The 23,235-nt window shown below is 47.0% G+C and overlaps 1 protein-coding gene and 1 long non-coding RNA gene across 2 annotated transcripts in view; one reads left to right on the top strand and one right to left on the bottom strand.

Annotated features, from left to right (window-relative positions):
- The window catches only part of NHSL3 (NHS like 3), a 59,711-nt gene extending 57,434 nt beyond the window's left edge, over positions 1–2,277 (bottom strand). The window contains exon 1 of the mRNA XM_035117223.3: positions 103–2,277. Within this exon, the coding sequence (XP_034973114.2) occupies positions 103–340 (238 nt within the window). The 5' untranslated portion in view covers positions 341–2,277. The remainder of the gene's footprint in view (positions 1–102) is intronic.
- On the top strand, positions 761–23,235 carry LOC148685340 (uncharacterized). The gene is made up of 2 exons (XR_015950568.1): positions 761–882; positions 21,984–23,235. It is a non-coding gene; the product is annotated as an uncharacterized LOC148685340 (long non-coding RNA).

The following is a 23,235-nucleotide window of genomic DNA, read 5'->3' as shown; positions in this document are numbered from 1 at the left end:
GTGAAGCAAGACCACGGGAAGACCCGTTAAGCATGTGCAGAGCGCTCTTCAGACCCCTCCCGCCCCGCAGCTGGGATCCGGCTAGCGGCCGACGCGCCTTACCTTTGCCCTTGTGGCGCTCGTCGTGCTTCTTGCCCTCCGCAGGGGGCGCGCCAGGAGGGCCCTTCGGCTTCTTCTTCCGCCTGCCCCGCAGCCAGCTGAAGGCCCTGCGCAGGCTAGACGAACCGGACTTGGGCTTCTTCTTTTTGGGGGGTGAGGCGGCGGGGGAACCGCCTCCCTTCTCCGCGGGGATCCAGGTGTCCTCGGCGAGCGCCGCCGCAGGTGCGCTCTTCCCGGACATCTCCCTGGCGGGCGGCCAAACGTGGAGAGGACGCGGGGGGGCGCACGACGGCCCCGCCGCGGCTTGCTTTCCGGGGGTCACTGGCGGCGGGGAGCCGGTGCCGCCGCCGGGCTGGCCATGGGAGGCCCCCGCTTCGTTACACAGGACGCCCTGCCTCTCTTTCTCGCCTCCGGAGGGGGCCCCAGCGGCTGCGCCCCGCGCTCCCGCGCCAAAGTTTCCCCGACGCGCCGCTTCTCCTGCACTCGGGCCCTGGGGAGCCTCTCCCGGCTCTGCCGCGCCCCGATGCCCGCCCCTCGTGCGCGCGTCCCCCGCTCGGCAAGGCGCAAAGGCAGCCGCCGCCGGGGAAAGTTTCTCCCGGACGGGAGGGCGTGTGGGGTGGCCGGGCGGGGCCTGCCGAGCGCGCCGGGGTGTGGAGAGGCTCCCCCCTCCTCCAACACTCCGCCTCCGCGCCGCGCTCGCTGCAGCTCGCCGCCGCCGCCGCTCCCGTCTCCAGCTCGGGGACACACGCGCCTTGGCGAGGATGGGGGCCCTCCCTTGTCTAGGTGAGTAAGAGAGGGAGACCCGAGAAGTTTGGACCTGACAAAGGGCGTGGGGTATGCGGGGGGCTGGCCGGGCTTCTGCCTGTAAGGAGATCCCACGCTTCCATTCAGCCCCGGGACCTATTTTCCATACCAGAGTCTTAGCCTCTGCCTGCGAGGAGTTTCCACACTAGTCAGCCCTGGAGTCGGTTTTCCATACCAGAGTGGGGCTCTTAGATTCTGTAGGAATCAAGACCATGCAGTTGAGCATGTGCAGAGGTAAGCCCTGAGTTTTCACCGTAGTTCTAAAATGTCCCTAAAGATCTCTGTCGTCTTAGACTAAAAGTTCTATTTTTTTGGTCTGTACTGTAATTAGAATACTGGGCACCCTCCATGGAAACTCTCTCTAATCCTGCACACGCACACCTCTGATGTAGCCAATTTCCTGCAAATTCCATGCTAGATGTCTGTAGCACCATTACAAAATAAGGGGGGGGGATTTCACAAAGTAATATTTTTGGTGATCACCAATGACCCTGGGACCCTTAAGGCACCCCAAGAGGAAATGATCCAAACTCTGCCTGCTCTGTTGCTGTGCCATTTGACTCCCATGTGTTCTAATTCCTCCATCAAAAAATGGTTGGATCCAGAAACATCTTATCTAGGGACGCACAAGTGCTAGTGCTAGTGGAAACCACTTGTCCTCATGCTTCCAACTACCATGCCAATTCCTTCTGGGTATGAAAGGAAAGCCCAGATAGCCAGTGACTGGCAGAAGACTGCAGCTACTAGAGTCAATGTCTGTTCACCAGAAGAGAATAATGTGTGCCTGCCAGGGCCAGGTGTGCAGAAATGGCATCCTAGCCCATGAGGGGTCAACCTGTGGCACAGAGAGCATGAAGGGGCACCAGCCTGGCTGGGGCATAGTCTTTCCAGTCCTGCACTGCTGATGCCTGTTTCTCATCTGGTAGACTAAAGGTCAAGATGCAGGGGGTGCCTGTGTGCTGTGGGGAGCACTCTGTCTCCATCCTATGGGCAAGTCTGGTAGAAAGACTGACCACGGTGGAGCAGAGCCAGTCGTCTTAATCACAGGCAGCTGTACATACCTTCAGCTGCAAAAGCTAAAGGGCCCATGAGTTACACTGTTATGGCTCCAACCAAGGTGTCCTTAGGCTTGTGATCCTGACTCAAGCAGGGAGGTGGGCTAGACGGTCTACCATACCCAAAAAAACCTTGATGATTCTGTTATCTTTAACAAAGAATTCCTACCACCATCAGCAAGCAAAAACTCTCTAGGTTCTTTGAAGGAAACCATGGCCTTTGGACCACTCCTTTAGTTGTCTGCAGTAGACATGCCCTCCGTTTCCCACTCCTGTTCTTTGTCTAATCATTCAGGATAACAAAATAAAATAGAACAGCTCCATTAAGCCAACTGAGTTATCTGTGTTTTTTGTGAACCCATCTGTGGGGCTCAGCACTCCTATCCTATCCTAAATCCACATTTCCAGTTCAGACTTGCAGCTGCTCTTATGCTAACCACCCTGTGTGTTACACTTGCCTGATTCCAAGCCAGGCCATTGGTCTGCCTAGGTCAGTATTGTCATTTTATTCATACTGGCTGGCAGTGGCTTTAATTCCTGAGTCTCAGGCATGGCTCCTTCCCAGCCCTATTTGGAGATACAAAGGAATGAATCTGGGAGCTTCTACATGCAGAGATTGTGCTCTGCCACTGAGCGATGGCTGTTCCTGAAGGCAGGGCCAGCCCAAGGCATTTTGGCACCTGAGGCAAACCACAAAAAGCACCTCCCTTCTAGCCAAGGAAGAAGGGATGAGCAAAGCTCTGCATCAGCAACAGGGGGGGGGAATAAACATCTGCATCTGGGTCTGCTGCCCCCATGTACCTTGCCACCTGAGGCTGTGGCCTCATGGGTGAGCCGGCCCTGCCTGAAGGAAAACAACAAGGACATAGTAAAGAGTGTAATTGTGTAGAGTCACAATATTGCAGAGTTGTGCAGAATACAATGAAAAACAACAGATCTTGTTTTGTTAACTTATAAATAACTTTTATGCTATTTTCATTGCTCTAGGGCAGGCACCCCCAAACTTCGGCCCTCCAGATGTTTTGGACTACAATTCCCATCCTCCCCGACCACTGGTCCTGTTAGCTAGGATCATGGGAGTTGTAGGCCAAAACATCTGGAGGGCCGTAGTTTGGGGATGCTTGCTCTAGGAGTTCATGTGCTTTTGTCTGCTGCTTTTTCATATCTTTGGGGACCTTCTCCTTTGTTTCAGAATGCAACAATATAGACCTGGTTCAGTAGGCCAGGCTATGGTATAGTGAGAACAGGCAGACTCCCTGAAAGGAACTTGCAGCAGCTTTGCTCTGCCCCAGCCTTTTTTCTGCTGCTGTGCCAAGGTGTGGCTTAGCATGTTGTCCAAACCAGGACTTGTGGGTTAAGCTCTCTCCTCACTAACCATGAGCTGTAGCCAAGAACAAACCTTAACTACCAATCCCAGTTCAGATGACTCACAGACTAAGCAGCAAAAAGTAGCAGGGAGGACTCTGGGCACCTGCATGTTCATGCAATCTTGCCAAGTCATGGTTTGGCTTGCCATGTTGCATGAGTCAGCTTGGTCCTTCTATAGGGGGGAAGTCTGACCTCTGGTTTTGGTGTCTTAACGCAACCTATAGAAGCAGGAACCTCTTCCAGTGCAAGCAAATCTAAGCGTGTGGACTGTGGCATAAATTGGAATTTCTGCAAGACAGATTCATAGTTTCTCAAGTGTATCAACACATTTGCTAACAAACAGGCAAATTGCAAGCTGGCTGAGGAAGGCTGCCAAGAGGCGCTACGAATGAGAGCTGTGTGTATATGACTCAGCTTCTTTGAGCATGTGGTTTGCTTCCTTAGATGCATCCTAAAGATGCTGTGATGCATCCTATTATTACTGTTTTAAACTGTTTTTAATGTTGTATTTCATATTGCTGAAACCTGTCCTGGGACCTTTTGGTGAAGGGTGAGTAGTAATAATAATTACTAACAATAATAACTGGTGCACAGCAGTTCTTTTGTTTTTTCATCCTACATTATTTTTCTGTTTCTGGAACTATTGCAATAAATCTCTGTAGCAGGAAGTGGAGAAGAAACCTAAGGCTACTGCTTACTTATGCACACACCACCAGACAACAAATGAGGTTCCCCAATAATGCTCCGTGTTAAAGGAGTGCACCATGTATGTTTGAATGCATGCACAACATTCACCACACTTTTGAACTCCAAGACATGTGTATAGGAAGCACCCCTGGAATGAACACATGTACTTACCGTATAAGCACTATGTGAGGCACAGTCTAGATCTCTTTTTAAGCAAAAGCCTTTTACAGATAAATCGCTGTTTCTGTACATGCATAAAGCTCCTTTGTCCATTCCTTAATTGAGCAGGATGTTTGGGCTCCTCTTGAAAACAAAGCCATGTTTCTGAGGACTGACACAGCAGCCTGTCTAAATTTCTGCAAACCCTTTGGTAAGTTCAAGGAACAGCCATAAAGTATTGTGTTTTTAAAGGAGGCACTTTGGACTTATACCTTGCCACGGCACCTCAAGCGTCGTCCCATGTCCATCTGCAGAGAGATGCCATTGAAGCAACTGTCCTTCCTCCAACCTCACCTGTACAGAGTGTTGTGATAACGAACCAAACAGAGCATGCAAACCTTTTAAGCCTGTTTCACGGACTTCTGGAAAGGCACGCTTCTGCCATTTGTCTCCAGTGCTCAATGTGGGGCACTGTTGGACATAACGGAGATAGGCTTAAATTTCCCACTTAATTTTTTACCTCTACTTTGGGCACCATCGGCCTTGGCTTCCCTGGCCCTAATCTTGCCCATCACCAACCACCTGTTCACTACAGTCACATATGAACATTTGAAGCTGCCCTATGCCACCATTGGTCCTAGCCAGCATTGCCTTCTCTGGCTAGCAGTGATTCTCCAGGTCTTTCCCAACACCTAAGTGCAGAACCACAACGGCCCAGCTTTGGGCCAAAACAGCTGCACACCAGCATATTACACCAGGGCTGAATGGTCTGTACTGAGCATGCAGCCACACTTAACTTTTGTTCTATACTTTCTAGATACAGGTCTGTGCTTTAAAGCTCCATGTCTCTCTCTTACGCTCTCTCGCTCTTTAGCCATGGTGCTTTCCCCATGAAAACCTGCTCTCTACTGCTGAATCAGAACAAACAACAATTCGGGTTTTTCGCGGATGGCCATTTGCTCCAATTCAGCCTTGAAAATCAGGTTTTCATGGGGAAGGCTCTGGAAGAAACAAACTAAAAGAGTGCTTGGACACAGAGCTTTAAAGTCCGGACCTGTGCTTAAAAATCCAGCAGAAAAGGAAGTCTGGATGAGCCCAGATTGTCAGTACATTACCAAACTTGTTATGGCTGTGGGGGTTGCCTTAAGGAGCACCTGCACTTCAGAACTGACCACAACACCTTCCCAGAAGTACACATACAGAACCATAATTAGGCGGCAAACAGAAAAATAAGCTGTACTTTGAGCTCACTTCTTTGGGGTGGGGGAGCAGGATGGGAGGGTCTTGACCCTCCCACAAATACAATGAGTGACCTTTGGTGAGAAGCAGACACACAGCTCACCTAGTTGCCTCCCTGTCCTTGGGAGTCTCTCCTTCCCTGGAATTTTATCTTCCTCTGTTCCTTCCACCAACCTATGGAATGTGTGTTTAATAGATCAAGGACCCTATTCAAAATACTGTACCTAAATTGTAGTATGATCCACAGTAAAAGAATGGCTACTGTTAAACCAAGCAGCAGCATTTTTGAGGCTTCTGCCAAAGTGATCAATGGCCTCTTGTAGGCCCTTCAAAACACTGGGGAGAATTTTCCTGGGTGATAAGATTTGGATGTCCAGCATGCAGTCAGCTTTGTATGCAGAATGGCAATGCCCATAAACTTTCCCCCACCCCATCATGGAAATTAAGAGCAGGGTGGAAAGAGGCTCCGTGTCACTTTCCAGTGCCCAAAGTTATAGTCTTTTTTTCCCTCCTTCTTTCCAACCCCCAAAGATCAAAACTGGGAAAGGCTATTATTCACTGACTCTCAATTTCCACACAAGGATGAGGAGGACAGAGCCAAGTTTCATTTCAGAGTTGCACTTTGAGCCAGTTTTAGTCCGTTTTTAAGCCTCAGGCTCCAAGGCTGTTTGCTCTTAAGATGGCACAGCAGGAACAAACAAGACAGGGAACTAGTTTTCTTCAGGAGCTCAGAAGGTGCTGTTCAGCTCATTTTCAGCTTCTCTGATAAAAACTTTGCCAATGCTGTTTTTCTCAGGTAGAAACTCACACTGGTATTTGGGTGGGAGGGACATGCTGGCGAGGATCTCAGTGTTCACTTCCATGAGAAAATTGTGTCACTCCTCTCAATCATTTTTTTGCTTGCACTCTTAGCATACAGATGCCTTACCTCTCTTGGTCCCCGCACAAAAAACCTCTGTGAGGTAGGCCACTGTTTTGACAAGTTACAAATGAAGCAGAGAGAGAGAGAGAGAGAGAGAGAGAGAGAGAGAGAGAGAGAGAGAGAGAGAGAGAGAGAGAGAGAGAGAGAGAGACTTTCTCACAGTCCAGGCAGTAAATAAGCTATGGCAGCCTTCACCAACCAGCTCTTTTGGACTCCCATAACTCCCATCCGCCTCAACCAGCTCTTTTGGACTCCCATAACTCCCATCCGCCTCAGCCAGCACAGTCTGGGAAGACCTATAGCTTCCTATATAGTACTGTCTGGCTGTTTGCTGCTTCAGATAGGTCTGCTTTGTGATTCTGGAACTTTCCAGAAAGGAGGTGTTGTTGTTTAGTCGTTTAGTCGTGTCCGACTCTTCGTGACCCCATGGAATCCAGAGAGGTAGGAACATACAAAGCTTATTCTCATTACTCATTAACACTCACTTTGTGCTTTAGCTTGAGGGCAAGGCCTTTGCTGGAATTTTCTCTAGCCCGGACAGTCACACCTCTGCTAACCTGCACTTGACATCGCTGTTTTCCTTCTCTCTGGTCACAGCAAACAACACTTTTCAGCTGTAATTTATGAGCTCCTGTTAGAGGGAGAGCCTTGAGGAGCTGGAAAAAAACCCTCCCCAAGGTTTCTGTTAATTTTTACCTCAACAGTGAGTGTGTCAAAGGCACTGCTCAATTTGTCTCTTGCCTGGGCACGTCCTGGCTCCCTCCCGGCTGGAGCAACAGCCTCAACATGGCGGCAGAATTGGTGGTGGTGCTTCTGTGCTTTTGTGAGCCAAGCTGTGACTTATGGCCACTAAGAAATAATAGCATTTGATCTTGCGTGAACCACCTTGTTTGCACCAAGTTCAGTGGGCACAAAGCAAAATGGCAGCCCTGAGCATGGTGACTAGCAGTAAATCTCAGGATTAGCAGGACTTATTTCTTCACCAATAGCTCCACCAATCCCAAGCCTCTATAATCATGAGGAAACTCCATTTGACTCTGTTGAAATTGCTTCTGACCATCAGCGCATCAGCTCTGGTTCCATGTCTGCTTCTGCACCAAAATAACAATGGACAGTTTCCACAAGGAGTCCTGAGCATTGCAGTTCTGTGTTGGGACAAAATTAAGAGAATCCTAAAAGTGCTTCACATCATATCAGCTCTTACAGGCCTGGTTTTTGTAGCTGGTTTTGTGGTGTGTGCATATGTTCTAATGTACAAATTGCCATTTTTTAATTGAGGTATGACAGATTAGTTTGCCCACAGCTTCACTCATAATAAGCAGGAAATGTATTTTAAAGTTGTAAGAAACAGAAGGAAGCACTTCAGTGTCATGCCATCTCTTCAGGGAATTGTGCATATGTAACAGCACTTATTTCCGTGTAATGCTGTTCTTGAGCTCTTGCATTCTCGTTGTTATGAAGTCATTTCTGCTTAGTGATGCTCACTTCATCAGGAAGTCAGACCGCTCATTTCTCAAGCTAAGGGGTTTACAGCCTCCCTGTCCCCCAGTTGCTGCCTGAAGAATAGGGTGGCCCCTGAGAACACCAAAGGAAGCTGTTTCCGTGTGAATGCACCAGTACCAACCACAGCCCTTCAAGGTCATCGTTTTGGCGTCTGTCTGTCTCTGTAGACAATGGAGGAGTGTGCCTTCGGTTTGAGGCCAAACCATTAGAGAGTTACAGCACCTGCTGTGGCTGTAGAGACCAATATGGGAGAGACACATACCATGTTTCTCATAAAATAAGACGTACCTATAAAATAAGCCATGGCAGGATTTTCATGCATTGACAAAGTATAAGACATATCCCCAAAATAAGCCGTAGTGGTGGAAGCAGGTCTGGATGGCGCCATGGAAGAGGAAGATGCCTGTCAGCGGAACCGGATGCTGCTGCCCCTCCAAAATGCCTAGCAGCGTGCGCCGCGCCCCGACCCCACAAGAGCCGCAGCGCATGCCGCGCCGAGCCCTGACCCGGTGGCGGGACCTGGCAAGAGCCGCAGCGCATGCTGCGCCAAGCCCTGACCAGGCGGCAGGACGCGGCAAGAGCTGCAGCACGCTCCGCGGCAAGCCCCGACCCGGCGGCGGGACCCGGCAAGAACAGCAGCGCGTGCCGCGTGGAGCCCCGACCCATCGGGACACGGCAAGAGCCGCAGCGCATGCCACGTGGAGCCCCGAGCCAGCGGGACCCAGCAGTGCACCCTACTGAAGCACCGACAAAGCGCCCAGCAGCGCAGCAACAGCCAGTTCCGGGCGCCGAGCCGCGGCAGGAAGAGGAGGTAATTAAAATAAGACACCCCCGAAATTAAGCCATAGGCTTATTTTCTTGAGTAAAATAAATATAAGATGGTGTCTTATTTTATGAGAAACACGGTAGCTGCCAAGTCTCCCGTTTTTCACGGCAAACCCCCTATTTTAAACCGTTTCCCGCTGGCAGCCTGGATTGGAAAAAAATCCCGTAAATCCCCCGGATTGCCCACCTGTCAGGAGGCCGGTGCCCAGACATGGGTAGCGCGGCACCTGAAGTCGCTTCTACACATGTCCAGACATGCGTAGAAGCGACTTCCGGTGCTGCACTGCTGCTGATCCCACATTTTTCAGCGGGAGACTTGGCAGCTATGGAGAGACATGTTTTGTTGTTGGTGGGTCAGAAGAAGGCATCTGGTTTTGCCGCTGCAGGTGCACAATGCTGTTTCTTCTCTCTGTGCTCCTCCCAGTGGTCATTCCTCCTCTGGTCACTTCTCATTTCAATATTCCATTTTTTTTTCTGACACCAACCATGTAGCCAATGCAACCCTTACATTATCTATCGGGATGTGGGTGGCACTGTGGGCTTCGCGATCGGAAGGTCAACGGTTCGAATCCGCTCGATGGTCGTGAGCTCCCATTGCTCTTTCCTTGCTTCTGCCCATCTAGCAGTTTGAAAGCATACCAGTGCAAGTAGGTAAATAGGTACAGCTATGGTGGGAAGGTAAAGAGCGTTTCTGTGTGCTCTGGTTTCCGTCACGATGTTCTGTTGCGCCAGAAGCAGTTTAGTCATGCTGGCCATCTGGAAGGTTGTCTGTGGACAAACGCCGGCTCCCTCGGCCTGAAAGCGAGATGAGTGTCGCACTCCCATAGTTGCCTTTGACTGGACTTCACCATCCAGGGGTTGTTTACTTTTTACCTTTTTACCTTACATTATCTATCAATTAAACACAGCGCAAATGTTTAATTGTACTTGCAATGTCTAAAATCTTCATTCTCCATTTTGAGAGTTGATGAACTGGAAAGGCCTTTTGCTCAGCACATTAGTCTAATGCCTAAACACTGAATGGTTGAAATGGGTTTATGTGCACTTGCACAGCTCTGTGTAACTTCAATGAGGCTTACAGAGAACTTGCTGCTGGGTTATATTGCCCATAATAATTTGTCCCCCTCATGCCTTTGTCAAGGAGAACTGAGCTCTTTGCTTTATTAACTCATGTGACTAAGAAACCGCATATCAGTGTTACAAATCCTATTACTTCCTCTCCCCACTTCCAGCAATTACTGTACTCGTACTCTGGGATGGGAATGTGTCCATAGACAGCCTCCCCTCTCTAATCAGCCTGCTCCATTCAGCGAGGAGCGATACACAAATCCAGGCCTGCTAGTGTCCCAGTTTATCACTGTGTAAGTGATTTTGTATTATCCTAGCTACTGAATACCCCAACCGGCAGTCTGTGAATCACCAGCTCAGACGGATTTGAAAGGAGGTGACTTGCATCTTTGTGCTTCTAAAAGGCATCACAAGAAATTCGCCTCCCTCCCCGCCCCCCAACAGGTGACTACTGCTCCTGCTGATGTGATGCCGTGCAACTCCAGCATCCACCAAACTCACAGAAATAGATCAGCCTGCTTTTTTCCCTTAGAGATGTTGAGGCCGATCCCTCTCAACAAGATATTTTGAAATAGATGAATTTGCTGTAGATTCCACAGTATAAATCAGCCTTCCCATAACTGGTGCCCTCCAGATGTTTTAGGCTATGGCTGCCATCAGCCTTAGCCAGCACAGCTGTCAGACAGTGAGGCTGATGGGAGCACAGCTGTGCTGGCAAGAGTTGCATTCTGAAACATCTCGAGGGCACCAGGTTGAGGAAGGCTGCCTTAAACTGAGCATAGCATGTGGTGTATGCTCATTCAAGGATACACCTGTAGGTTCTGCACCAGAACAAATAATCAATTATACCACAAGCTTCAAGCCACACACTTCTGTTTGTCTCGTGATTTCTAGGCATGGGTCCGAGAGGTTTTTCCTTAGTCCTGCCACTTTCCCCAGAAAATTCCACTGTTTACTACTGAATTGGGAGGGGGGGTGTTACTGTTTAGTTGCTTCTGTTTTGAGTATTAATTTGTGCTTTTATTTTGTTAAGCATCTTGAGATCTTTTGATGAACGGCGGTATATAAAATCTTAACAACAACAGTTGCATTTTCTCTGGATTGACATTTGTTCCTATTCAGTGGTAAGCAGTGGGATTTCCGACGGAAAGCAATGGGACAAAACTAAAGCCTCTCAAACCCATTCCCAGAAATCAAAGGACAAAGGGAAATAAACATGGGGCAAACAGACGTGAGGATGAGCCTTAAGGCAGCAAACCTGTGCACACTTTCCTGGGAGTAAGCTCCACTGAACCCAGTTGGAGTGATTCCTAAGAAAGCGACGGCAACGTAAGGCTGCAGTTTAATGCACACTTCCTTCATGGAGCTCAGTGGCCCAAGTGTGTGTGTTTGTATGTGTGTAGCGCAAAAGCGAGAGGTAAGCTTTTATCATGCTTCTTGCTCCCCTCCCCCTGCATATGAATAAATGAAAATAAAACATATGTACAGTGCTGATGTTACTTTTTGTTGTCCGTAAACAACTCACTTTTGCAAATAGGAGGTTTCGCAAGGCATTCCCCCATCCCAGCATGCAAAGCACAGTGATATCTCACTGGTCGCCGTGGAATTCAAAGGGCCCAGAATTGATAAGGGCGGCTGCTTTGTTTGCACGTGAAACAGCACTGAACTTTCTTAAGAGTTTATAGCTATCTTGAAACTGGGTGGAGATGCAGATTGCAGGGGGAAGTGGTGGATTGCTTTGCCCAGCTCAATCTCTGAACTGACCTTCAATGTGCTAAAAGGCTTAGGTGCCCTTAGGTTAGGGTTGACACTACCTTTACTACTCCTGCTGCCTGGCAGGTGGAAAGGTAGGGAGTGGATATTTTCCAGGAATGGAGATAAAAGTGACAGCCTGGGAAATCTTCATTGCTTAATTTCGGCATATCAGGGTCCTATTAATGGCACAAGAGAATGTGTCAGTAGAAAAGCAGGGGAGTGCCAACCCTACTTCCAGGCAAACATTTCACTTTGGTATCTTATTTTCCATGTGACCATCAAAACATTTATGCATGTGCAAAATAGGAAAAGTGAAAGCCTGAAATGGGGTGACCTTGGATATGAATTTATGTGACACAAGTTCACTGGGAAGCCCGCAAGATATACCATGACACTCTCAACACTGAACCAAGACCCCCTCAATGAAGAAATATGCAGGAAAATACTGGCAATGCGAGAAAAAGATTGAAGTTGCTGTCATGTCTAGCCTAGACCTTGAGTTCTAAGAAAGCGAACCAGACACTCTGCAAGTCAAGGGCCTTGAGGAGCAGGCAGGGTCTCCTGCAATCAGTGCTGAAGATCCCTTGGAGTTGTTGTTGGAGAAGGAGGTGGAGCCACCACTCAGTCCTCAAGAACAGTGTCACCATAAGGGCCAAGTCAAAGAGAAACAGCATAGCAATCATTGACAGACCAGAGTCGTTGCACAGCTCATGAGTATGCAATCCCTGAAATGCCTTTACTACCAGCAGAAGTACTGGTAGTATACTCTGGTCTAGGAAGCCAGAGTGTATAAGGTCTCCTTCTTGGCCCTTCCAATTTCTGGAAACAATGTAGGTCTGGCTGCTCTCGCTCCTGAGTCTCATACGCTGCTGTGTTGTATCTTATGTAAACCTCTCTGCTATTGACCTTGCACCACTGCCTGACCTTGTCTCTGGATGATGCTTTGAACCTGGACTGATTCTCTGTGGCTGACCTTCCTTTACAAGACAATAGCATAAAAGTACAGTAGATTCTATTATATATTATGGGGTTTTTTTGTATTTTAAAGTCTAGTAAAGCACTTTGTTGTTGTGAGAGATTTTACTTTCTTGGGTTCCATGATCACTGCAGATGGTGACAGCAGTCACGAAATTAAAAGACGCCTGCTTCTTGGGAGAAAAGCAATGACAAACCTAGACAGCATCTTAAAAAGCAGAGACATCACCTTGCCTACAAAGGTCCGTATAGTTAAAGCTATGGTTTTCCCAGTAGTGATGTATGGAAGTGAGAGCTGGACCATTAAGAAGGCTGATCACCAAAGGATTGAATCTTTTGAATTATGGTGCTGGAGGAGACTCTTGAGAGTCCCATGGACTGCAAGAAGATCAAACCTATCCATTCTCAAGGAAATCTGCCCTGAGTGCTCACTGAAAGGACAAATCCTGAAGCTGAGGCTCCAATACTTTGGCCACCTCATGAGAAGAGAAAATACCCTGATGCTGGGAAAGATTGAGGGCACAAGGAGAAGGGGATGACAGAGGACAAGATGGTTGGACAGTGTTCTCGAAGCTACGAACATGAGTCTGACCAAACTGCGGGAGGCAGTGGAAGACAAGAGTGCCTGGCTTGCTCTGGTCCATGGGGTCACGAAGAGTCGGACACTGAAAGTGTTAATCCAAAATAATCCCCTTATACTCTAAAATAGGCACCAACATCCAACACAAGAACCAGCACCAGACTAGCCATCAGAAGTCAGTCCATTCATGCTGCCCAATGCCTGGAGGAATAATAAGGTCTTCACTGGGTGGGGAATAGATAGCCACGTTGGCCCCAGACAATCTTCCCTGGGGAGGGCATTCCATTGTTGCCCTCCAAGCATCTCTCAGATGGGACACAGACAGGACCCTATATCTTGATCTTGGGGTCCAGGAGGAAGCCAAGAACACTCTAGGCACCTGGCTTTGACACCTGAATGCCCAGGTATTACAAGCAGCATTTTATTGTATCTCTCTCTCACTGGCAAGCAAAGAAGCAAGAACTCTACCAAGAACTCCAATTTCTTTAGTCCTTCTCACTGGCAGCAGAGAAGCAGGAAAAATTATTTTAATAAGGCATGTTATCCCTACTGGGGTTTCTCTCTCACAGTCACAGTGGCTGAATATGTTTTCCAGAAATGTAGCAATGAGCGGGGTGGAGGAGATAAATAGCTTTAATGGGGCACTTTTAATGGGGCAAAAGTGAAACTGGTTACTGAAGCAATTGCAAAAGCACTATTCTTTAACCCCAACAGCTAAAATTAAAATGTTGCCAACATGTTAGCACAAACACAAGGAGTAAAGACTTGAGAGTAACTTTGTAATGTTGCTTATTGAGACGTTTGTGCAGTAGCGGGAGAGAGCAACTCAGAACAAGGCATTCTTAGTGGTTGTACTGCAGTACAGAGTTCAATAAATGGCTATGGCATTTTCTTTCAGACAACCCCAACCAACTGAACGGGATGGCACCAGCTAGCTTTGTCTCCAGTGTCACCCAACACTTGCACATTTGTTGAACATGGGAAAGGGGGTTCCTGGGTTTGTGCAGCTGTGTGTACGTGGGGGCTACCAAACATTAGGAACCTTGTGCAATTAAGGTTGCTGACCAGGTGGAAGTCCAAACATCCGGTCGTGGGTCCAAATATGCTCACTGTCAGAGCACCTCTTCTGCAAATGAATTCTGCAAATGTTCTGAAACCCAAGGTTCTGTTCAGGAAGGTAACCTGTAACTAGCTAAGTTGGATTGATGTTACTGATCTCGTTTTCAAAGCCTGGGTGTGCAATTGTTGCCTTACCTTCTTCCCTAATAAATTTATATTTTGGCATTTGGCTTCAGTGGTTTTAAAAGACTATTCTCTGGAATTTCTCACTAAAAGCTTTCCCCGTGTGCTAAGATTGCATGACTAAGCTACATTTTTGTGTTCTAAAAATAGTCCACAAGATTATTTGGGGTGGGGAGGTGAGTAAGTAAATCCAGAATCTCCTTGTTTTTAACTTTCCCCCCTAAGAGCTGGACTCCTGGGAAATAGGGCTAAGAAAAGCCCCCTGCCCTTCCCAGTCTGTCTATGTGCAGTGCTGAGGAGTAGGAGGACCAGGTGGTAATCATTGGCAAGACTGTATCTGAAACAAAAAGCTGCTGTGTTTCCTCTTTATCCCCAAACAGGTGCCACACTCCTCCAGGGTACGAAGAACTGAAAGGGCACTCAAGCAGGCCAACTCACTCCCTCACCTCCAGTTTTCTGGTTTTCACTTCCAAATGATGCTCAGTATTATGTGGCTTCAAGCAGCATAGGTTGCTCACTCCTCAATAGGCTTTTTTGAGACGGGGTGGGAGTCCTCCTCCTAGGACTTGCGGGGTGGGGTGGGGGTGGAATCATAGCTGCCAAGTTTTCCATTTTCTCGCGAGGAAGCCTATTCAGCATAAGGGAAAATCCCTGTAAAAAAGGGATAACTTGGCAGCTATGGGTGGAATGTACTTCTGCACACCTCAGAGTTCACACATCTCATGGCAAAATAGTGAATGAAGTGGAGCAGAGAAGAGTGTGGGCCAAAGCCTGAAAAAGAGTAACAGAGAAGGGGAAGCACCTTTTGGATAAGTGGCCAATCCTTCTCACTGCTCAGAGCCTCTGCCTTATCCTGACCAGGGATCTGATACATGTGTGTCTTCTCCAGTTACATGCAGCACACACACACACACACACACACACACACACACACACACACACCCCCTTCCGCAGATCTCTCTTTGTTGATCCATCTTCATCCCACGCCGTCTTTGAACTTGGCTGTTTCCAGTGGAAGAAGAAGCCCCTTTAATGTGCCTTTGTCCTTCATATCCAGAGCAGACCGACCCCCCCCTCCCTCCCCAATGCTCTCTGTGTGCCACAGTCTCTCATAGTGACTCCATTGTCTGGAGAAATATTTTCCTCCAGGACATGGGAAGCAGTGGGTGGGTGGCACCCTCTGCCCTCTGATTTTTCATCTTTCTTCCCTGACAAGGGAGGATTCCTCCACCCACCCTCCAGCCCCGTTTCTCTTTCCTCTTCCTGCTTTCCCCAACATCTCCAGTTCCACATCCCTTCCCATAAAAGCCCCTGATGCAGAATGAATCCCTTCCCTGTCGCACATACTGGACCCCCAAGACAGCAAAGAAAACCTCTGAGAGATCAGTACTGACCGAGGGACTCATCCTAGCCAGCAGAACCAAGATTGCACTGGATGTTTGGCATAATTTGCAACAGCTGCTGGAAAGGAACTCGGTGGTTAAATTGGTGTGCGTGTAGAATTCCTTCCCCAGAGCAGATGGGAGGGAGAGCTCCTATAGCCTTTGCCGTCAAGACTCTGTTGTTACATACATGTAACACTGTGTGTGCATGTGTGTTTTCCTATTGCACACAAATCCATAAAAAACCTTGCAGAATATAGAGCCAGGCATGTAATGCAGCTTTCCGTAAACCTCAGCTCTCCTCCTGCTCAGTAACTCCACGCATTGCAAAGCAGGTTTCTAGTTCCTATGGATGTGAGGCATAGGAGCCAACTCCTAGGGGCCGAGGTCCCTTCACACACACCCCACCATAAATTATTTGAGGTGGCTGAGCCCTCCCACTCATTGATGGGTTTTGCCATTTAAATGGTGTGTGTGTGCCACATATTGTAATCAATTATGTGGGCTAGGGCTTACCTGTCCCTCCGTATTTTATTCAATTTGGTACCCCTGAGTGAGAATAGATTCTGCAATCACAGAAGCCGAGGATGAGGTTTCAGTGCCCTTCCCTCTCCCGTGAGTAGTAGCAAAGAAGCAGTATAAAGAAGGCAACAGAAGCACAAATATGCAAATATGTTTGATTTGCATAGTTTGTACAGCTTGGCTCAGAATGTGGTTTCTTTCAGGAAAGAGTACCTACCAATGCCTTGCCTATTACTAGAATAGCTCTACATGCCAGGAAGACCAGGAGATCTTGCCATACATATTGTTATAAGTTTGTGGGGTGCTTGTACTCCCCTTCTACTTACTGAGTCCCATACACAGGGTTTGGCATGTTAAAATACAAGCCGGTAGCCTGCCTGGTAATAATGGCCCACAGAAGATGAGACTTTAGGGAGACAAATGGAGTGGCTCTGTGCCCCTCCCCTCAACTCAGAATTAGTTAGAAAGTCAAAAGCTTTTGAAGTGGAGTTTTAGAGTTGGAAGGAGAGCAATTGTTTTTAGGATTGCAGCTGGAGGGCATAGCTGCCAAGTTTTCCCTTTTCTCGCGAGGAAGCCTATTCAGCATAAGGGAAATTCCCTTAAAAAAAGGGATAACTTGGCAGCTATGCTGGAGGGGAAATAGTTGCAGTCTGTTAAATGCAGCAAGTTGAGCAGACGGGCAGGGGGCCAAAGCTGCTTTCTGCCGGCATCCAAGACTCTGGTCGTGGGAGAAGCAAGAACCTCTTGGAGTGCTATTGCTGTGAGTCCCTCCATTTTAAGCTCCGGTTGTATATATGTGAAAATAAACTATATATCATAAATACACCACAGTCTCTGCTGTGCCTCCTTTCCAAAAGGAAACAAGGACCCCAGAACCCTGGAATCTCACACCGCTCAGAGACTCGGGTGGTGTGTAGCACAGAATAGTTCTCCATGCCAAGAGGACCAGGAGATCTTGCCATACATATTAATTCACCAGCTTCTCTTAGAACATACCATTTCAGGCTATTAGATGGGGAGGGCGCAATGAATGTTTAAAGGCTCGATCATGAATAGCTCTGCACATAGGAGAACGCCATATTAGAGTCAGGCTGAACATTTCTCACTGCCATGCCAACTGTTAGATGAGGAGGCCAAATGTGCAAGCCAGTTAGGAAGGAACTGAAGCATGGGGGCCCACTAAGACCAGAGGTGTCCTTGACTCTGGGCTTCTCTGAACAAAGAACAGAAACTAAGGGTGAGCCACTTCTTCCAGAATAAATTTGTGGCACTTCACACCACAAGAGAAGAGCTTCATGATCAAGGAGGGGTGGCAACACACCCAACACCCCCTAGGGGAAACATATGCTTCCCCAAAGTCTAGTCTGTGGCATTGCCTTAAGCAGCCCTTCGTCTCTCTTGAAGCAGTCAGACTCTGGATCGGTGTTATTTTAAATCTGCATTTTAATCCCCCAGTGCTGCAAATAACCTGAAATCAAAGGCAACTGAAGAAGAAAATAATACCCATCTCATATAAACACACACAAGCTTGCAGATGGATGACTCTGGAAGTAAAGAGGCTGGGAAAGGCACAATGTCAGACTCCTCCCCCAAAAACTCAGCCATGGTATCTAAAGGCTTGCAACTTCCTGCAGAATCCAGGACTCAGTTCTTTGGATTCATGGTAAAAGCCTCAGTCATGACACAACAAGCATACCGGCACTGTCATTCCAGCTTTGTAGGAACCCTGATGTGAGCTCTCTTCTGAGTGGTTTCCAGGAGGGTTCCTGTGCTCATCAGTTGCCAAAAAAACCCCAACAATCCTGAATTGATGACATAGACCTTCATGGTGGTTGACATATGTTCAAATTTCTCTTTGGGTATATGTACATGTGTTGCAAAGCCAGGAGGAAATACATCCAAATGGGAGGTGTAGGGTGTAATTTTTAATGTTCCCCCACGTTAAAAGACAGGTACATGAAACATCTCCTGGCAAAGTAGGAAATCAGCATAGTGGATAGATGCTGGAAACTCCTTTTTACTTTTTACAAGCCACACTTCAATGCTGTTCGCCTCAACCCTCTGCAACCTTACTCTGAAGTACGTTCCATTGTGTTCAGTGGGGCTTACTGCCAACTAAGTGTACATTAAATCACAACTCTTGTCTGGTTAGAGACAGATGCTAGAACCTCATATTTATCCACTTATTTGCATGGCTATATATATATATATATATATATATATATATATATATATATTCCAGTGTGCTTGCAAACTGTGACTATATTTATCCAGCTCTAGCAATGGAGGAGGGGGTGGTGGTGGGAGGGGGCAGCAGGTGCCCCTGGGAGGGGAGAGTAGTTTATTCATAACAGGCTCTAGGAAGCTGAGTTGCCAGAACTTTGTTGTTGCTAGTCAGACTGAACACGTATATTTACATGTATGCTTGAAACCAGCAGGTCCCATTTATAGATTTGTTGTTCTCTGGAGTATTTCAGCATTAGCATGAAGGAATCATGCCTGTAAATCTAAGCACATACTGCAGCACATTGGCTGGAGAATTCTGGGCCGCTGTCCATACACAATCATCCTTACTTGTCCCTTACCCATGTTCCACTTTCTAAAAATTCTCTGGGGGAAATTTTATTATTATTATTTGGAAAAGAACATAACCCTGCCAGTGAAAAGGCATTTCAGGGCTTGGACCAATCCAAATTGACTTAGCACTCATCTGCTCATCCCATGCCTAAAAAGCACAGCTCTGAGTGGCTTTCTGTTTGTTCCATGCTTTCTAGGCATGTGTCCAGGCAGTTTTGTTTGCCCCACAACTTCCCCCTGGAAAACCCACTCTTTAGTGCTGAATCAGAGCAAACACAAATCTACAGGAAACCCAATTGAGATTTGGTCCGATTCAGCAGTAAAGATTGAGTTTGGGTGAGCCCTCACCCTTTTCTCTGGCTAGCAAAGCTGTTTGGGGACTACAACTCCCATTATCCTTAGCTAACAGGACCAGTGGTCAGGGATGATGGGAATTGTAGTCCCAAAACAGCTGGAGGGCCATGTTTGGCCATCACTGCCCAAGATAGTTCACCTTGGCTCTTTTTTGTAATAATTTTTATCAAATTTTCTGTTTTACAATTTCAGATTAACATTTTACAAACTTTAAGTAGCCAATGACTTTGCTTCTCTATCCATGGTTCATTTTACATACCATACATCCCTACATATTTTACTATAACCATTCAAATCAATTTTCCACTTTTACATCGATCAAAAATTATTTGTCAGATTTATCTTAATGCTGCCAGTGTTTTCAGCTGTATACAGTTATTTTCCATATATTCAGTAAATGTTCTCCAATCTTCTTTAAACGTATGTTCTTCTTGCTGTCTTATTCTATATGTTAAATCTACAAGTTGTGCATATTCTGTCAACTTAAGTTGCCAATCCTCTTTAGTTGGGACCTTGCTCACTTTCCAAACATGGGCTGCAGTTGTTGCATACATAAATAACCTTTTCTGACACCTGGGAATTTCAGTCCGGGTTATCCCCAACAAAAAGGACTCTGAGTTTTTTTGAGAAGGTAATTTTAAACATGTTCTTCAATTCATTATAAATCATTTCCCAATACCCTTTTACCTTTTTACCTGTCTGCCACATGTGGAAGAATGTTTACTTCACTTCTTTACACTTCCAACACTTACCTGACTCTGTCTTATAAATCTTAGCCAACCTACTCAGAGTTGAGTACCATCTATGAATCCTTTTCAAATAGTTCTCTTTCAATGAATAGCAGGCTGTAAATTTCAGGTCACTTTCCCAGAGTTTCTCCCAGAGGTTAAAATCTATGGTATGTGCTATATCTACTGCCCAGTGTGTCACTGAAGCTTTAACAAGCTCGTCTTTTGTTTCCCATTCTACTAGATTACGGTATACATTTTAGACAAATGTTTATCCTTATTTTGCAAAAGTTCTTTCTCAAATTATGGGCTTTGGTCCAAAAATCCATTCTTTCTATCTGATTTGAACATATCATGTAGCTGGTGATATTGCAACCAATCCGTAACTTGGCTCCTTAGGTTTTCCATTGGTCCTGCCCCCCCCAGTCCTGGCTACGCCCATGGCCCTGCGTAGCTGAATTGTGTGAGCCTCAGATTTCAGATCAAGCCACTGCCAGGAAGGGTACATGCCATGCAAGACGGTGTCCCTACCACAACAAGCAGAGTGTGCAGGGCAGGAGGAAGCTAGCTCCTCAGCAGAGACACATTTGGCTTCTTAAGCTTCTCCAGGAGGCATCTTCACCTTCCTCCCCTTCCACTGCCATTGCCGCCACAGCACTCCCATCTCCACCGCTTACAGTGGCTGCTGTGACGTCCCAGTGATATTTGTTATTTAAATCTTGCACTGGCCAGCCCACAGCCAAGGCTCTCAAAACCGTCTTACAGGAGAAAACAATAAAACAGTGCACTGTGAGACAAACCACAGCGGAGCAGAATAAAATGCCAGCATAAGACCCAATCAGATTCAGACCAATAATCCTAAAAGTGCAACTGAGCAAGGTGTCACCAGACACCGAATATAGAACAGGGGCAAATGCATGGAAGATTTCCCTGGGGCAGGAATCCTCAAGATGGGGTATCCCCAAAAGTCTGCACGCACCCTCTGGAAAACTGCTGCCTTTCTTTCAAAAGGCCTCGCAGGTTGATCCCCAAGGCAGGTACAAGTGAGGAAATGCTTCAGGAGCCACCAGACATCACAAGGAAGCTTAACAGGCAGACTGAGCAACAAGTTCACAGCACAGATGTGGGAGGGGAATCTTTTGGATGGGAAGCCAGGAAGCAGGGGCTGGCCTGCCTCACCGCTGGAGGGGGCCTGAAGAGAGGAGAGGAACAAGGGAAGGGAGGGAAGTATGCAAGCCAAACTAAAGAAGAGGGCATTGAGCAGCCTCAGTCTCCATAGATGTGTCCAGAGAGGGAGAAGCACAAGTGGCAAAATGAATGAGCCTGGAGCAAGCTCGTCCAGAGCTCTTCCATTCCCCGTTGCTTCCTTCCCCAGTCAGCAGAGCGGATGTTGGATGATTGCACAGCAAAAATCCCTCTGATGCCAAGACAAAAAAACAAAAACAAAAAAACCCTGTACGAGAACAAAGAGAGCAAATGGTGCCACACCCTGAAATTATAAGAACAAGGGCTGTACTGAGTCATATCACTCATCCGCTCCCCACCCCCTACCCCCCACCCCAGGAGACCGTGGATGATCCAGGAGGCTTTGGGCATCTGGGTGGGAGGCCCACACACAGAGCCAGAGCCTTGGAGAGAGTGCACACACACACACACACACACAGAGAGAGAGAGAGAGAGAGAGAGAGAGAGAGAGAGAGAGAGAGAGAGAGAGAGAGAGAGAGAGAGAGAGAAGAGAGAAACACCCAAGGCAAGAGTCATGGAAACAATACAATACATACACAGGCAGGCAGCAGGATCAGAAGGCGAACATCTGGGAGATATATAGACAGGAAAACGCTGGCCTAGAGTACAGCAAGGCAAATTTCTATACAGAATGTATGACATGGAAGGGAACAGGCTGTGTCCAGATACAAACCCTCACTGCTGCACAAAGCCTTTCCCAGATTCTCAGGTTTTTATTTACGAATGAGCAGTTGTTATGACATTTGAAGGATCCAGGTGCCTTTCATTCCCCCCCCCAAGCCCTCAATTCAGAAAACAAACCACAAGTAGCAGCATGCTGATTCATATGGCCTGGGTGAGTTTTTCCAACTACCCTTACTTTTGTTCATTTGCTTCTCTGTTTGTGTCTTGTAGAGAAAACCAAAGAAGAAAACTGAAGCCTGGAGAAAGACGCTTGTTTCCAAAGAGCTGAAAGAGCCATTGTTGATTGTGGTGTGTACATTTCTCTGTAGAGTCTAGCAGGTCTGGAATTGCTTCAAAACTCCACAAAAGCTGTTTGATGAGAGGTGGCAGAGGGATAAGCGAAACGTGTGTAAGCCATGGGAAGCACCTCTCTGAAGAACCATTGTCTGCCTGTGGCCTTACAGTGCTACCCCTAAATCATATTTACTCAGACAGAAGTTTCACTGTGTGCAGTGGGGCTTCCTCCCTAGGAGGGAAGGTGGCTACCTTCCCATCCTAAAAACTGATGGGCTGGCATCACACACAAAAAAGAGAAAATGCATCATCAAAAAAGATGACAGACACTTGTTTGCATAAAATTCCCATATGCTATTTTATGTGTAAATTTAGAAACAATTTATCTAATTTAAATAGAAATACAGTACATCTCACCAAGTGGGAAAGACTGACTAGGAGGCCAACTCAGTTTCCTGTCCAATGCTCTTGATGGACAGCTGGATGAAAAGAATGAAGTTTTAGACCCTTTGGAAGCCCTTGGTAACCTGTTTGCAAAGCACTTTGAGGGTAAAGTCACTTGCCTCCATAGAAATCTTAAGTATCAAATTTTTACAAACTTATTAATCATTTGACACTATGCCTTTTCCTGTGGCATTAAGATGGGTGAAATCAATAAAATTACACACCAGCATGTCACCAGAACACTGAAGTTCGATTTTGTTTTTGAAAGAAAACCGGGACCTGAAGGACAAAGCCTTCATTGGATTTATGTTGGCAGCAGCATGTATGGTCATCACCAAGTCTTGGAAGGACCTTAACAGAGCCATTACAAGAAAGCAAATAGCACCACAGAGAAATAACACAAACACTGGAAACAGCAAGTGAAATAAAACACAAGGACACTTTTACTGAAGAATGGCGGAACGTTATTACATATACAAATATTCCAGAAAATGAAAGACCAGTTGCAAAGGTTTATTAATGCCAGCTTGTGGATAGTGTAACAAATAATCACTTGCATTTTGTTTTGTTTTTCTCTTAGCGCAAAGCAGTGTCCTACCACTGTAAGGGAAGTGCTGGTATCACACTGGAGTCTCCGGCAACAAAGTTGAGGGGGTTGTTTGGTCAAGAATAATTGGTCAAACTTTATTGTTTGGGACTGTGGGTCCCAAATGGTTGCAAAATAATGATCAATACCAAAAAGAAA

Source organism: Zootoca vivipara, chromosome 6 (genome assembly GCF_965207765.1).
Source record: "Zootoca vivipara chromosome 6, rZooViv2.hap1.1, whole genome shotgun sequence".
Taxonomy (NCBI): domain Eukaryota; kingdom Metazoa; phylum Chordata; class Lepidosauria; order Squamata; family Lacertidae; genus Zootoca; species Zootoca vivipara.
The sequence above is the reverse complement of the archived record's forward strand: the minus strand, read 5'-3'. Positions and strand labels throughout refer to the sequence as shown.